Genomic DNA, 15,253 nt, shown 5'->3' with positions numbered 1-15,253 from the left:
GGGAGGCAGACATATTTCCTGAGGCAGGAAGCAAGGGAGGCTACAGAACATGGTTTTTTTTAGGTTGAAGGTTTGTGTTTGTTGTGTCCAAGGCTAAGGATTAGTCTTACTACAAAATCAAATATGATCTACAGAGCACAAATTGTCCCCAGGCAGCTTTCTCGCCCAACAAGCTTCACATTATGTTTTCTATACTTCTAAATCTTTTCATTTGATCCAAGGACAATGTTGGTTGAAACTGACATATTTTTTTCTGCTTAGCTGCCTAGGGTTTCACACATGCTCAGTTGCGACATACTGCAGTGTTGTCTACAGGAGGGTAGAGGTAGAGTCTCTGAGGTAGAGTCTCTGAGGTAGAGTCTCTGAGGTAGTCTCTAAGGTATTCAATCTCCAGATGGATTCTGATTTGATAGAGGCAGAAATTAGAAATCTGATTAAATCCCAGAGGTTTTAATAGTTTTGATCACAAACATGTCCATGAAAATGTATCTTCATTTATCTTGTTGACTGCCAAGTCTGTGATTGAAAGTAAATGGTCTAACAGTTACGACTGGACGACTGTGTGATAACACTCTCCGTAGCCGATGTGAGCAAGACCTTTAAACAGGTCAACATTCACAAAGCAGCGGGGCCAGATGAATTACCAGGACTTCTACTCAAAGCATGCACGGACAAACTGGCAAATGTCTTCACTGACATTTTCAACCTCTCCCTGACCAAGTCTGTAATACCTACATGTTTCAGGCAGACCACCATAGTCCCTGTGCCCAAGGGAGTCGAGGTAACATGCTTAAATGATTACCACCCCGTAGCACTCACGTCGGTAGCAATGAGGTACTTTGAAAGGCTGGTCATGGCTCATATCAACAGCAGATACCCCAGACCCGCTCCAATTCGCATACCGTCCCAACAGATCCACAGACAACGCAATCTCAATCGCACTCCCCACTGCCCTTTCCCACCTGGACAAAGGAACACCTATGTGAGAATGCTGTTCATTGACTACAGCTCAGTATTCAAGACCATAGTGCCCACAAAGCTCATCATTTAACTAGGCAAGTCAGTTCTTAACTGAATAAAGGTTACATTTTTGTCTTATTGTTTTATTTTAAAAAGTTTGCTGACGACACAACAGTGGTAGGCCTGATCACCGACAACAATGAGACAGCCTTTAGGAAGGAGGTCATAGACCTGGCAGTGTGGTGCCAGGACAACAGTCTCTCCCTAAATGTGAGCAAGACAAATGAGCTGATAGTGGACTACAAGGGCTGTAGTGGAGCGGGTCGAGAGTTTCAAGTTCCTTGGCTTCCACATCACCAACAAACTATCATGGTCCCAACACACCAAGACAGTCGTGAAGAGGGCACAACAACACCTTTTCCCCCTCAGGAGACTGAAAAGATTTGGCATGGGTCCCTAGATCCTCAAAAAGTTCTACAGCTGCACCATCGTTAGCATCCTGATCAGTTGCATCACCGCCTGGTATGGCAACTGCTCGGCATCTGACCGCTACAGAGGGTAGTGCGTACAGCCCAGTACATCACTGGGGCTAAGCTTCCTGCCATCCAGGACCTATATAATATGCAGAGTCAGAGGAAAGCCCCAAAAATTGTCAGAGACTCCAGTCACCAAAGTCAGACTGTTTTCTCTGCTACCGCATGGCAAGCGATACCAGAGCACCAAGTCTAGGACCAAAAGGCTCCTTAACAGCTTCTACCCCCAAGTCATAAGACTGCTGAACAATTAATGAAGAGGCCATCGGACTATTTACATTGACCCCCCCCCCCCCCATTTGTTTTGTACACTGCTGCTACTCGCTGTTTGTCTATGTATAGTCACTTCACCCCTACCTACATGTACAAATTAACCTGTACATGTTATGTTGACTTGCATGTTGACTTGGTACCCCCTGTATATAGCCTCGTTATTGTTATTTTATTGTGTTACTTTTTTTATTTATTTTTTACTTCAGTTTATTTGGTAAATATTTTCTTAACTCTTCTTGAACTGCACTTTTGGTTAAGGGCTTGTAAGTAAGCATTTCATGGTAAGGTCTACACTTGTTGTATTCGGCACGTGACAAATAAAGTTTGATTTGCCATCTGATTACATAAACATGAGCACCCACGTGAACATAAGCACTCGAGCTAAGACCTACTGTATGTAGATCTTAGGTCTCCATGGCTGACGTGAGTAAAACATTTAAACGTGTTAACCTTCGCAAGGCTACTGGTCCAGACGGCATCCCTAGCTGCATCCTCAAAGCATGCGCAGACCAGCTGGCTGGTGTGTTTACGGACATATTCAATCACTCCCTATCCCAGTCTGTTGTCCCCACATGCTTCAAGATTTCTACGATTGTTCCTGTACCCAAGAAGGCTGAACTAAATGACTACCACCCCATAGCACTCACTTCTGTCATCATGAAGTGCTTTGAGAGACTACGAAAGTATTCACCCCCCTTGGAATTTTTCCTATTTTGTTGCCTTACAACCTGGAATTAAAATAGATTTGATTTACACAACATGCCTACCACTTTGAAGATGCAAAATATTTTTTTATTGTGAAACAAACAAGAAATAAGACAACAAAACTGAAAACTTGAGCGTGCATACAGTAACTATTCGTCCTCCCAAAGTCAATAATTTGTAGAGCCACCTTTTGCTGTAATTACAGCTGCAAGTCTCTTGGGGTATGTCTCTATAAACTTGACACATCTAGCCACTGGGATTGTTGCCCATTCTTCAAGACAAAACTGCTCCAGCTTCTTCAAGTTGGATGGGTCCTGCTGGTGTACAGTAATCTTTAATTCATACCAGAGATTCTCAATTGGATTGAGGTCTGGGCTTTGACTAGGCCATTCCAAGACATGTAAATGTTTCCCCTTAATACACTTGAGTGTTGCTTTAGCAGTATGCTTAGGGTCATTGTCCTGCAGGAAGGTGAACCTCCGTCCCAGTTTCAAATCTCTGGAAGACTGAAACAGGTTTCAATCAAGAATTTCCCTGTATTTAGCGCCATACATCATTTCTTCAATTCAGACCAGTTTCCTAGTCCCTGCCAATGAAAAAATCCCCAAAGCATGATGCTGCCACCATCATGGTTCACTGTGGGGATTTTGTTCTCGGGGTGATGAGAGGTGTTGAGTTTTTGCCAGACATAGTGTTTTCCTTGATGGCCAATAAGCTGACCAGAGTAACTTCTTCTGTATGTTTGGGGAGTCTCCCACGTGCCTTTTGGCGAACACCAAACATGTTTGCTTATTTTTTTCTTTAAGCAATGGCTTTTTTTCTGGACACTCTTCCGTAAAGCCCAGCTCTGTGGAGTGTATGGCTTAAAGTGGTCCTATGCACAGTTACTTTGCAGCTCCTTCTGGGTTATCTTTGGTCTCTTTGTTGCCTCTCTGATTAATGCCCTCCCTTGCCTGGTCTGTGTGTTTTGGTGGGCGGCCCTCTCTTGGCAGGTTTGTTGTAGTGCCATATTCTTTCCATTTTTTAATAATGGTGCTCTGTGGGATGTTCAAAGTTTCAGATTTTTTTTTATAACCCAACCCTGATCTGTTCTTCTCCAAAGCTCTGTCTCTGACCTGTTTGGAGACCTCCTTGGTCTTCATGGTCCCACTTGCTTGGTGGTGCCCCTTGCTTAGTGGTGTTGCAGACTCTGGGGCCTTTCAGAACAGGTGTATATATACTGAGATCATGTGACAGATCATGTGACACTTAGATTGCACACTTTAGTTAAATAATTATGTGACTTCTGAAGGTATTTGGTTGCACCAGATCTTATTTAGGGGCTTCATAGGAAATGGGAAGAAAACATTTGCACGAAAAACGTTTCCGTTTTTTTTTGTTATTTTTTTCATTTCACTTCACCAATTTGGACTATTTTGTGTATGTCCATTACATGAAATCCAAATATAAATTCATTTAAATTACACGTTGTAATGCAACAAAATAGGAAAAATGATAAGGCGATGAATACTTTTGCAAGGCACTATAGTCAAGGATCATATCCCCTCCACCTTAACGGCTACCCTAGACCCGCTTCAGTTTGCATACCGTCCCAACAGGTCCACCGACGACGCAATCGTCATCACACTACACACTGCCCTATCCCATCTGGACAATACCTATGTAAGGACTACCTATGTAAGAATGCTGTTCATTGACTACAGCTCAGCATTGAACACCATAGTACCCTCCAAGCTCATCATCAAGCTGGAGGTCTCAATCCCGCCCTGTGTAATTGGGTCCTGGACTTTCTGATGGGCCGCCCCCCAGGTGGGGAAAGTAGGAAACAATATCTATCTAATATGCACGCATCTAACTCAAATATCAAGCTAGCAGACGACACAACAGTAGTGGGCTTGATTACCAACAACAACGAGATAGCCAACAGGGAGGAGGTGAGTGCAAGAAAATAACCTCTCACTGAACGTCAACAAAACAAAGGAGATGATCGTGGACTTCAAGAAAAAGCAGAAGGGAGCTCCCCCTATCCACATCGAAGGGACAGCAGTGGAGAAGGTGGAAAGTTTTAAGTTCCTCGGCATACACAGTATTAGTGAAGAAGGCGCAAAAGCGCCTCTTCAACCTCAGGAGGCTGAAGAAATTTGGCTTGTCACTCAAAACCCTGACAAACTTTTACAGATGCACAATCGAGAGCATCTTGTCGGGCTGTATCATAGCCTGGTACAGCAACTGCACCGGCCTCAACCGCAAGGCTCTCCAGAAGGTGGTGCGGTCTGCACAATGCATCACCGGGGACAAACCACCTGCCCTCCATGACACCTACAGCACCCGATGTCACAGGAAGGCTAAAAAGATCATCAAGGACATCAACCACCTGAGCCAGTGCCTGTTCACACCGCTACCATCCAGAAGACGAGGTCAGTACAGGTGCATAAAAGCTGGGACCGAGAGACTGAAAAACAGCTTCTATCTCAAGGCCATCAGACTTCTAAACAGTAATCACTAACTCAGAGATGCTGCTGCCTACATTGAGACCCAATCACTGGCCACTCTAATAAATGGATCACTAGTCACTTTATACAATGCTCTCTAAGTAATGCCACTTTAATAATGTTTACACATCTTACATTACTCATATCACATGTATATACTGTATTTTATACCATCTATTGCACCTTGCCTGTGTCGCTCGGCCATCGCTCATCCATATACTTACATGTACATATTCTCATTCACCCCTTTTGATTTGTGTGTATTTGGTAGTTGTTTTGACTACACCCGCATTAAAATCTGCTAACCATGTGTATGTGACAAATACAATTTGATTTGATGTGTGTAGTATTGGAATGGTATATTGGCAAATCAACAGGACACCATCTTCACCTCGCTCTGAAAGTCATCGTCCCTGCCCAGTAGTACCCACACACAAATCAACGGCCACACACATACACACACTCCGCCATTCACACTCTCTGCTGGATGTCAAATCTTGGGTTTACTGAGGGGATTGGGCCCGTGGCGATGTGTGACACCTGTCAGAGAAACCCCCCTCTGTGACAGTAGGATGCGACTGCGTGGCCCAAACCGGGCCATGATGACCCAAACAAATCCTCCCATATCCCAGAACAGAGAACAGACGCTGGGGCTGAGCTGGGCTCACAGGCCACGGGAGGGGACACAGGGACAGAGCAGAGGATAGAAGGACAGAGCCTGCACAGCTCAGTCCACACGTGTACAGCATGCCAAATTTAGCCAGGTTGAGGGGGGTGGATATAGGGACTGTGGTGGCTTGCACACAGGCGGTAGGGAGATGGGAGATGTTGGTTCTTGCATAACATACCAGAACACAGCAATCTGTGTGTATGTGTGTGTATTGCTGTTGTGATAAGAGAGGCTTGGACTAGGGGATGGCTGATAAAATAATGAACATTTTAGTAACTTAGCAGACGCTCTTATCCAGCACTTTTCCCCCTAGCTTCAGGGGGAAGAAAGAAGATAAAGCTAACTTGTCATCTTTATCAATGTTGCACGATATATGTACAGTATTAACTGTGTGTGGTTGTGTGTTTTGTTTTATTTTATTTTCAGGCTGAGGTTTGCCCCAAGTCAGCGGGGGAGGCCGAGCAGAAGTGTGTGTGGTCATCGGCAGTCAACGTGAAGGACAAATTTATTTATGTTACACAGCCAACCTTGGCCAGGGTGCTTGTCGTCGACATTACAGCTCAGAAGGCTGTCCAGGTAATTTCGGGCCCCAAAAATGTAATAATCAACATTACCTTCATCTTTGGACAGGTTCTGCTGTGGAGTGTTATGGAGTAAACACAATGCCAAACCAAAAGTATGGCATCCATATTAGGAAGTCCCTTAGATGGCAGACAATTGGCTACAAAGCAATGGCTGTAATGTTGTATTGTAATAAAAATGTGTTATTGTGCCTTTTTCATATCTGTGCCCATTCTCCTCACTCCAATGTGTCAATTTCCATGGCATTCAAAGCATTCATAGAGGAAGCCTTGAGTCAAAAGGACCTTGAATATTTGTTTCACACTTTCAATGCAAATGTGTTTTTCTGTTGTTTTTAATATTGTTTCCAAACATCATTGAATAAATTACGAAGTTGATGTTTCAGAGAGGGTTACACTATTCACAATAACTGACAAAAATGTAGCCCAAAAGCTAGCTATTCTGGTCAATGGAAGGACACAGCCTTTTTCACAAAGCTTCAGTTGAGTCCGAATTCATCTTGATACAAATGCACTGTCCTTCATTTAGGAACTCAGTTATTTTTTTGTGATAAAGATTTGGGTTTCATTGTTTGAATGTCCTTTCCGTAATTCGACCAAAAGATGTGTGCCTTTAAAAAAAAATCTTAAACCAGTGAAAGCTGGTGCCAGTGCTCAGATAGGTACAATTGATTGTGTTACATGGGGCGGCAGGTAGCCCATTGGTCAGGGCGTTGGGCCAGTATCCCTAAACTGACAAGGTAAAAAACTGTCAATCTGCCCCTGAACAAGGCAGTTAACCCACTGTTCCCCAGTAGGCTGCCATTGTAAATAAGAATTTGTTCTTAACTGACTTGCCTAGTTAAATAAAGGATAAAGACATGTACATCTTTTACATCTTTTTACAACAAGTGTATATAACCTGACCATGAGTGGTGTAGTGGAGGATAAATGCACATAAAGGACGTTTACACAACTTTTTAATCTAGCATAAGTGTTTACACACCTATTGTGGAAAAATGCATTGAAAATATAGGGAGTGTAATTTTATTCACTGTAAACGTCAATTAACGTCTACCCACCTATTATTTTGCCTCTACATCATTGCTGACCATGACCCCCCCCCCCCCCCCAAAAAAAAAAAAACAATTGTCAGCCTATCATTGCATGGGAATGGTTATGATGAACGAAAAGGATCCAATGTTCTTACAGTAGGAGGGTGGCTTAAGCAGGTTGCGTACGTTCCGGCTTAAAAAAGGTGTGTGTGTCTCAGAGTAAAAGGACTCTGCAAGGGGACCAGAAAGTGCCCAATTTCTGCTGCAAAAAACTCCCCAGGGCCCACCGGTAGTCAGGTTGTTGCGACCGTCTCAGGCTCATTATTGGGTCACGTGGAGGTTTGGTTTCATTACTTTAGATGAGCTAATGCTAATTAGCCACCTGATCGTCCCTCAGCTCTACCAAGGAAAGAAAAATGATATTGTCTCCGAAATTGTAGTTGTACTTCAAATTGACTGGCTAGGTGTAGCTTTAAATTAACCTACTATGTGTAGCTTTAAATTGACTGGATAGGTGTGTCTTTGAATAGTGTGGTGAGAAATGTCCTACATAGTTGGTACCACTGTATTGTATGCCTTATACATAAACGTTATAAAGTTATAAAGTACTTATTTCAATAACAAAAATCAGCCTACTTGATTTATTCTGTGTAACTCATAGCATAGCCACTATCACAGACACAGAGTAGGTACAAGTGACTATGGATGCAGTAACACTCCTCCAGAGGCAGGAGGGGAAGAGAACAACAACATTGTGTGCACACCTGTTCCCTCTGATGATTACACCCTCAGAGATTAGCTAGGACTCAACACATCGCTCTCATATCTCCTCGTATGATAAATCCCGTCACGACGTGTTTACTCTCACTGTAATACCATACACTTTACCATGAAGCAGCCAGTTAAAATGCGCCATTACGATTTCATAGTAGACTAAACTTGACATTAAGGGAAGGACAAAAATACCATTGAGATTGTTTTGGTGTCTGCTCTAATTTCCTAGAAAGAATGACAATTACAGCTTTTTGGACCAAACTAGTGTTGTGTTGTTTTTCTCTCTGTTCTCATCGTGTGTTGGCTACTGTCAATCTGTACCCGAGTGGACGTAATGCATGGGAGCCACTCAGCTGTCACAGACATGTCTCATCCGTCGGAGCCGACTGGAACACATCATAGCCAGGTGTCAAGGAATTTATACGGATTGAAAGCAATTTCTTTGTTGTTGTAGAGCAATTGCCACTGTTACCGCTCGATTTGAAATGCTGCTCCACCTTCAAACATCTCATACATAAAAAAGGCGAGCCTCCCTTCTATCTTGTTAAAAAGGAAAACTGGATTCTTCCTGTCAAATCCAATGCATTAGCAAGTGAGGAAAGTTTTGATATGGGCTGTGCTGACCGTCAAATGTATATCTGTTCAAAAACGGTGTTGAATTTTCCTGAGTTGCTCTTAAGTGCAGTCATGGCTTCAAATAGTTGTGCTTGTACCAAGCTGTGCTTGATTGAGCTCGCCTGGCATGATGAGACCAATGCAAAACTCCCAGAAGTCCACCTGGCACGCCAGGAAATCTAAAGCGTGATGAGACTGATGAAGAGCTGTGCTATATGAGGTTTATTCTTGTGTGTGCTTTCAGACGGTGAGCACCGACCCTTACCCAGTGAAGCTGCACTATGACAAATCCCATGACCAGGTGTGGGTCCTCAGCTGGGGAGACATGGAGAGGAACTTCCCCACTCTGCAGGTAACTGTTTGATATCACACCAAAATACAATACATTGTGTTGGTTTTGATACTTTCTTGATACTAAAGTAAGCCTATTTATGTCAAATACTATAATGTTTAGTGTAACTCACTGTTTATTGACAATACATATATATATATATATATATATATATATATATATATATATATATATATATATATATATATGTTATGAGAGGGTGTCAAATCATTGTGATGTGCCATACAATTGATGTGCCTTCTAATAATTACTATTCTTCCATTGGGACACATTCTCAACTGTCAATCCAAGTTTTGTCAACAACCCTTTCCCAGATGGCACAGTTCCAGGTGGCATTTTCTGTTTGCAGCTCGATACAAGTTATTAGCCAGCACTGCTGCTGGGTTGTTAGGAGGTGCCAGTCTCTCTAGTGCATTGAGGCATAATTAAGACTAGCCTGCCTGTGGGCGCGTGCACACACACACACACACACACACACACACACACACACACACACACACACACACACACACACACACACACACACACACACACACACACACACAGGGTCTCTCCTAGCAGTGTGAGTTTGTGTCAGAGGCGATACAGGAGGCAAACACAGTGAATAATTCATGTGGCTCATGTTAAATATCTCCCCCCTCTTCTCCTCCGTTCCCCTCCCCTCCCCTCCCTCTCTCCTGGTTTGGTGCTAGGTGATCAATCAGGCCAGCGGGAGTGTGTCCCACCATACCGTCCACACCCAGCCAGTCGACAGACACTTTGATAGGGTGGATGATTTCTTCATTCCTGCCGCTAGCCTCATCATTAATCACATCAGGTATGTCAGTGTCGGTGTGTGTGAGAGAGTAAGTGTGTGTGCATGTGTGTGTGGGTGTGTGTGTGCGAGAGTGTCGGTGTTTGAGAGTGAATCTAAAGACAGTCATTTAACTCCCGAAAATCACCCCCTCCCCCTCGCCTTCAGAAAAGCGGGTGGGGCGCGTTCACTGAACCACCACTTGTCAGCAACAAAGAGTCGACATATGCAGAGCAGATTGATTTGGACCATGCGCTTTTGACGGACACTCACCGAGACTCCGAAGCTTAACTTGATACAGAAGGCTGGCACATTACCAAGTTGGAGAGGTGGAGGAAGCCAAGTGCCAAGCAGGAGGTCTCCGGGATTTAAGAATGTTAACAGTCTCCCGGCGAGCTGCGTTCGCTAGCCCTAGTTGTAATTAGGTCCACCAAGATCTGCCTGAAAGGGTTGCTAAAAAACACAGAAAAGTAATCAGAATTTACAGTTGAAGTCGGAAGTTTACATACACCTTAGCCAAATACATTTCAACTCAGTTTTTCACAATACCTGACATTTAATCCTCGTAAAAATGTCCTGTCTTAGGTCAGTTAGGATCATCACTTTATTTTAAGAATGTGAAATGTCAGAATAATAGTAGAGAGAATGATTTATTTCAGATGTTATTTCTTTCATCACATTCCCGGTCGTTCAGAAGTTTAGATACACTCAATTAGAATTTGGTAGCATTGCCTTTACATTGTTTAACTTGGGCCAAATGTTTCGGGTAGCCTTCCACTAACTTCCCACAATAAGTTGGGTACATTTTGACCCATTCCTCCTGACAGAGCATGCTTTTTCAGTTCTGCCCACACATGTTCTATTGGATTGAGGTCAAGGCTTTGTGATGGCCACTCCAATACCTTGACTTTGTTGTCTTTAAGCCATTTTGCCACAACTTTGGAAGCATGCTTGGGGTCATTGTCCATTTGGAAGACCCATTTGCGACCAAGCTTTAACTTCCTGACTGATGTCTTGAGATGTTGCTTCAATATATCCAAATAATTTTACCTCCTCATGATTCCATCTATTTTGTGAAGTGCAACAGTCCCTCCTGCAGCAAAGCACCCCCACAACATGATGCTGCCACCCCCGTGCTTCACGGTTGGGATGGTGTTCTTCGGCTTGCAAGCATCCCCCTTTTTCCTCCAAAGATAACGATGGTCATTATGGCCAAAAAGTTCAATTTTTGTTTCATCAGACAAGAAGACATTTCTCCAAAAAGTATGATCTTTGTCCCCATGTGCAGTTGCAAACCGTATTCTGGCTTTTATATAGCGGTTTTGGAGCAGTGGCTTCTTCCTTGCTGAGTGGCCTTTCAGGTTATATCGATATAGGACTCGTTTTTACTGTGGATATAGATACTTTTATACCTGTTTCCTCCAGCATCTTCACAAGGTCCTTTGCTGTTGTTCTGGGATTGATTTGCACTTTTCGCACCAAAGTATGTTCATCTCTAGGAAACAGAACGCGTCTACTTCCTGAGTGGTGTGACGGCTGCGTGGTCCCATGGTGTTTAGACTTGCGTACTTGTTTGTACAGATGAACGTGGCACATTCAGGCGTTTGGAAAATGCTCCCAAGGATGAACCAGACTTATGGAGGTCTACATTTGTTTTTCCGAGGTCTTGGCTGATTTATTTTGATTTTCCCATAATGTTAAGCAAAGAGGCACTGAGTTTGAAGGTAGGCCTTGAAATACATCCACAGGTACACCTCCCATTGACTCAAATGATGTCAATTAGCCTATCAGAAGCTTCTAAAGCCATGACATAATTTTATGGAATTTTCCAAGCTGTTTAAAGGCACAGTCAACTGAGTGTATGTAATCTTCTGACTCACTGGAATTGTGATACAGTGTATGATAAGTGAAATAATCTGTCTGAAAACAATTGTTTGAAAAATGACTGTCATCCACAAATTAGATGTCCTAACCGACTTGCTAAAGCTATAGTTAGTTAACAAGACATTTGTGGAGTGGTTGAAAAACTAGTTTTAATGACTCAAACCTAAGTGTGTGTAAACTTTTGACTTCACCTGTATGTTTAGAAAGACAAACACCATGGTCTCTTAGATGTAGAAGTTTCTGAAAAGAAACAAAAATAAGTGTTTTATTTAACCTAATTTTGATCCCAGCTGGATATTTTTGATGTATCTCAGAGGTGGATTATTACAGTCCAGACATTACAGTACGTGGCCTAAAATGTGTGCGTAAAGGAAATTCCACGGTAACAGAGTAATGCTGAGACTCAGATTTTTCACTTTCAAATGTATGTCAAACAAAAACCAATGATTGCAAAGTAAACCATACTCGAAGAACAGTTCAGATGCAAAGTTTGGTAACAGAATGATGGTTTGTGCTGTTGGTGCCATCAATCTGTTAGCAAAATTTGCATTTGCACTGTTCCTCAAATAAATGTGTATCCTTATGCATAGAGTTGATTTGTTTAACTTTGTAATCATTTGTTTTTCATTGGCATACATTTAAAGTGATAAATCTGAGTCTCAGCATCACTCTGTTACGGTGTAATTGCCCATTACATATTTCGGTTTGGATACATCCCTATGGGCCTAACTATGTTGATCCTTTTACGCCCCAGTATTAGCTAGTTCTTGCTCATTCATGACGCCATGCTAATTAAGAAATAATGACTATCCCAAGTACTTGCTAGATTAAAAAGCTTTTATTTATTTTTTGTGAAAGCTCTGGTGTCTCCACAAGCAAAAGTTTCACTTAGTGAACTCCCTTGATCTCTCCTTTAATGTGAAATGCAGAATTAACTAGGCTTTGGGTGTTTACTTTATGTACCGAATACCGGGGTATTCAGAAATATCCATTGGATGGTTTTTCAATAGCGTCATTACTGTTGAACTATTTAGTATACGTTTAAAAATATTTGTAGCTACTTTTTAAGTAAATACCTGCAGATCGGGCTCTTCATGTCACCAATCACATCATTTTTCATTATGAAGCTTAGCGCTAGTCCCCAGTCACATTTGTTTACAAGCACACAACGAAGAACGGAGCCTTGTGAGTCAATCACTGTTGTGCAGCACACGCCAAGTGATCTAGCTAGTTACAGTATGGAATTCACAACTAGCACACATTAGTGAATGCTAACTTCCCCTGTTATTGTAATGGTGAGAGGTTAGCATGTTTTGGGGGCATGATATTTGTGCGTCTGTAACTTTCTCACTCATTATTATCCACGATTCATTCAGCACTATACATAATCATGGTAGCATGCACATGAATGTAGAAATGTTTAGAAACATATTATATTCTTATTTACAAAAAAAGTGACAAAACATGACACAATATATTATTTATCATTAGTTTCTATGGGGCACAAAATAATCTCAAACACAACCATAACAAACAGTAAATGCATCCAACAAGTTTGTAGAGTCACAAGCTTGATGTAGTCATTGCGTGCTAGGAATATGGGACCGAATCCTAAACTTTTGACTACTTTCAGACATAGATTCCCACCGGTCTAATGTCCATTGCTCTTGTTTCTTGGCCCAGGCAAGTCTCTTCTTATTGGTGTCCTTCAGTCATGGTTTCTATGCAGCAATTTGACCATGAAGGCCTGATTCACACAGAATCCTCTGAACAGTTGATGTTGAGATGTCTGTTACTTGAACTCTCTGAAGCATTTATTTGAGCTGCAATTTCTGAGGCTGGTAACTCTAATGAACTTATCCTCTGCAGCAGACGTAACTCTTTCCTGTGGCGGTCCTCATGAGAGCCAGTTTCATCATAGAGCTTGATGGTTTTTGCGACTGCACTTGAAGAAACATTCAAAGTTCTTGACATTTTCCGGATTGACTGACCTTCATGTCTTAAAGTAATGATGGACTTTCTCTTTGCTTATTTGAGCTGTTAATACCATAATATGGACTTGGTATTTGACCAAATAGGGCTATCTTCTGTATACAACCTCTACCTTGTCACAACACAACTGATTGGCTACAACGCATTAAGAAGGAAAGAAATTCCACAAATTAACTTTTAACAAGGCACACCTGTTAATTGAAGTGCATTCCAGGTGACTACCTCATGAAGCTGGTTGAGAGAATGCTAAGAGTGTGCAATGCTGTCATCAAGGCAAAGGGTGGATACTTTGAAGAATCTCAAATATAAAATGGTTTGGTTACTACATGATTCCATATGTGTTATTTCATAGTTTTGATGTCTTCACTATCATTCTACAATGTAGAAAATAGTAAACATAAAGAAAGATCCTCAAATAGTAGGTGTGTTCAAACTTTTGACTGGTACTGTAAGTGAATTTGTCCCAATAATTTTGGTCCCCTAAAATGGGGGGACTGTGCAAAAGGTGCTGTAATATCTAAATGGTTCACCAGCTGTTGATAAAAAATACCCTCAAATTAAAGCTGACTCAAATTAAAGCTGACTCAAATTAAAGCTGACTCAAATTAAAGCTGACAAATTAAAGTCTACACTTTAACCTCATAGTCATTGTATCATTTCAAGCCAATACTGTGTCACTGTCCCAATACTTTTGGAGGTCACTGTGTACAAACACTCACTCAAACACACTACACTGACACTCTCACGCCAAACCCACACATATACACACACACACATAACACATGTACACATTGCCCTATGTGCACTAGATTGAACAAGATTGAACTTCCCAATGGGTAGGCGGACTCTCACCCTTTAGGTCCAATGGAAAACAAACCCTGCCCACTTTGGACAGATTAAACTCAATCGAGCACACCTACTGATTATAGCTTTTCATGCTAAATAACTCCATTAGCCTCAGCCAAGATCGATCCATTGTGGGTGTGCCCAACAACTCCCCCAAACCAATATGCAGTCAGTGTATCTCATAGCACAAAACTGGAGTCCAGGGCACTAAACATCACAATATACAAAGGCTTTGAAGGCTTATAGATTTGCCAGGCAAAACCATCTGGGGGCATTGGGGAGTTGTGAATTGATGCCAAGGATATGGTGTTGTGCATAAGGCCTTTTTAAATACCCTACCCTCCCTTGGAAACGTCTGATAACGCTGGTTACAAGAGCCCCTTGATTGTGATCTTAGGGCACATGGAGTCTCTAGTCAATGTTTTTGCCGACTCTATTATTGAGGTCTTGGACTTCAATTCCGTTCCAATCTTTTGTGCTGTTGTGTCTACTTCGCTTGGTGGTGAGCCGAACAGGGTTGAAAGTTTTGTTGGCTGTATTGTATGTCATGTTTTTACGGTTAGATCTGTGAATGGACAATGGCCAGTAAGAGTCTGTCGGTAGACATTGCAGTGTTCATATGCATGATTAAATATACATGATTTAACATACATTATTAAATATACATCATTTAATATACATACATTTTCATATTGGAGGATGGTTAGAAATAAGGACATTATTAACCCATACATAACACATTCATACCG

The 15,253-nt window shown here is 42.0% G+C and overlaps 1 protein-coding gene across 6 annotated transcripts in view; it reads left to right on the top strand.

Moving 5' to 3' along the window:
• The window catches only part of LOC109864856 (follistatin-related protein 5), a 190,930-nt gene that overhangs the window by 169,261 nt on the left and 6,416 nt on the right, over positions 1-15,253 (top strand). For all 6 annotated transcript variants that reach the window (XM_031797808.1, XM_031797806.1, XM_031797805.1 and 3 more), the window contains 3 exons: positions 6,060-6,209; positions 8,882-8,989; positions 9,682-9,806. In XM_031797808.1, the coding sequence (XP_031653668.1) occupies positions 6,060-6,209; positions 8,882-8,989; positions 9,682-9,806 (383 nt within the window). The remainder of the gene's footprint in view (positions 1-6,059; positions 6,210-8,881; positions 8,990-9,681; positions 9,807-15,253) is intronic.

This window comes from Oncorhynchus kisutch, linkage group LG19 (assembly GCF_002021735.2).
Source record: "Oncorhynchus kisutch isolate 150728-3 linkage group LG19, Okis_V2, whole genome shotgun sequence".
NCBI lineage: Eukaryota > Metazoa > Chordata > Actinopteri > Salmoniformes > Salmonidae > Oncorhynchus > Oncorhynchus kisutch.
The sequence above is the reverse complement of the archived record's forward strand: the minus strand, read 5'-3'. Positions and strand labels throughout refer to the sequence as shown.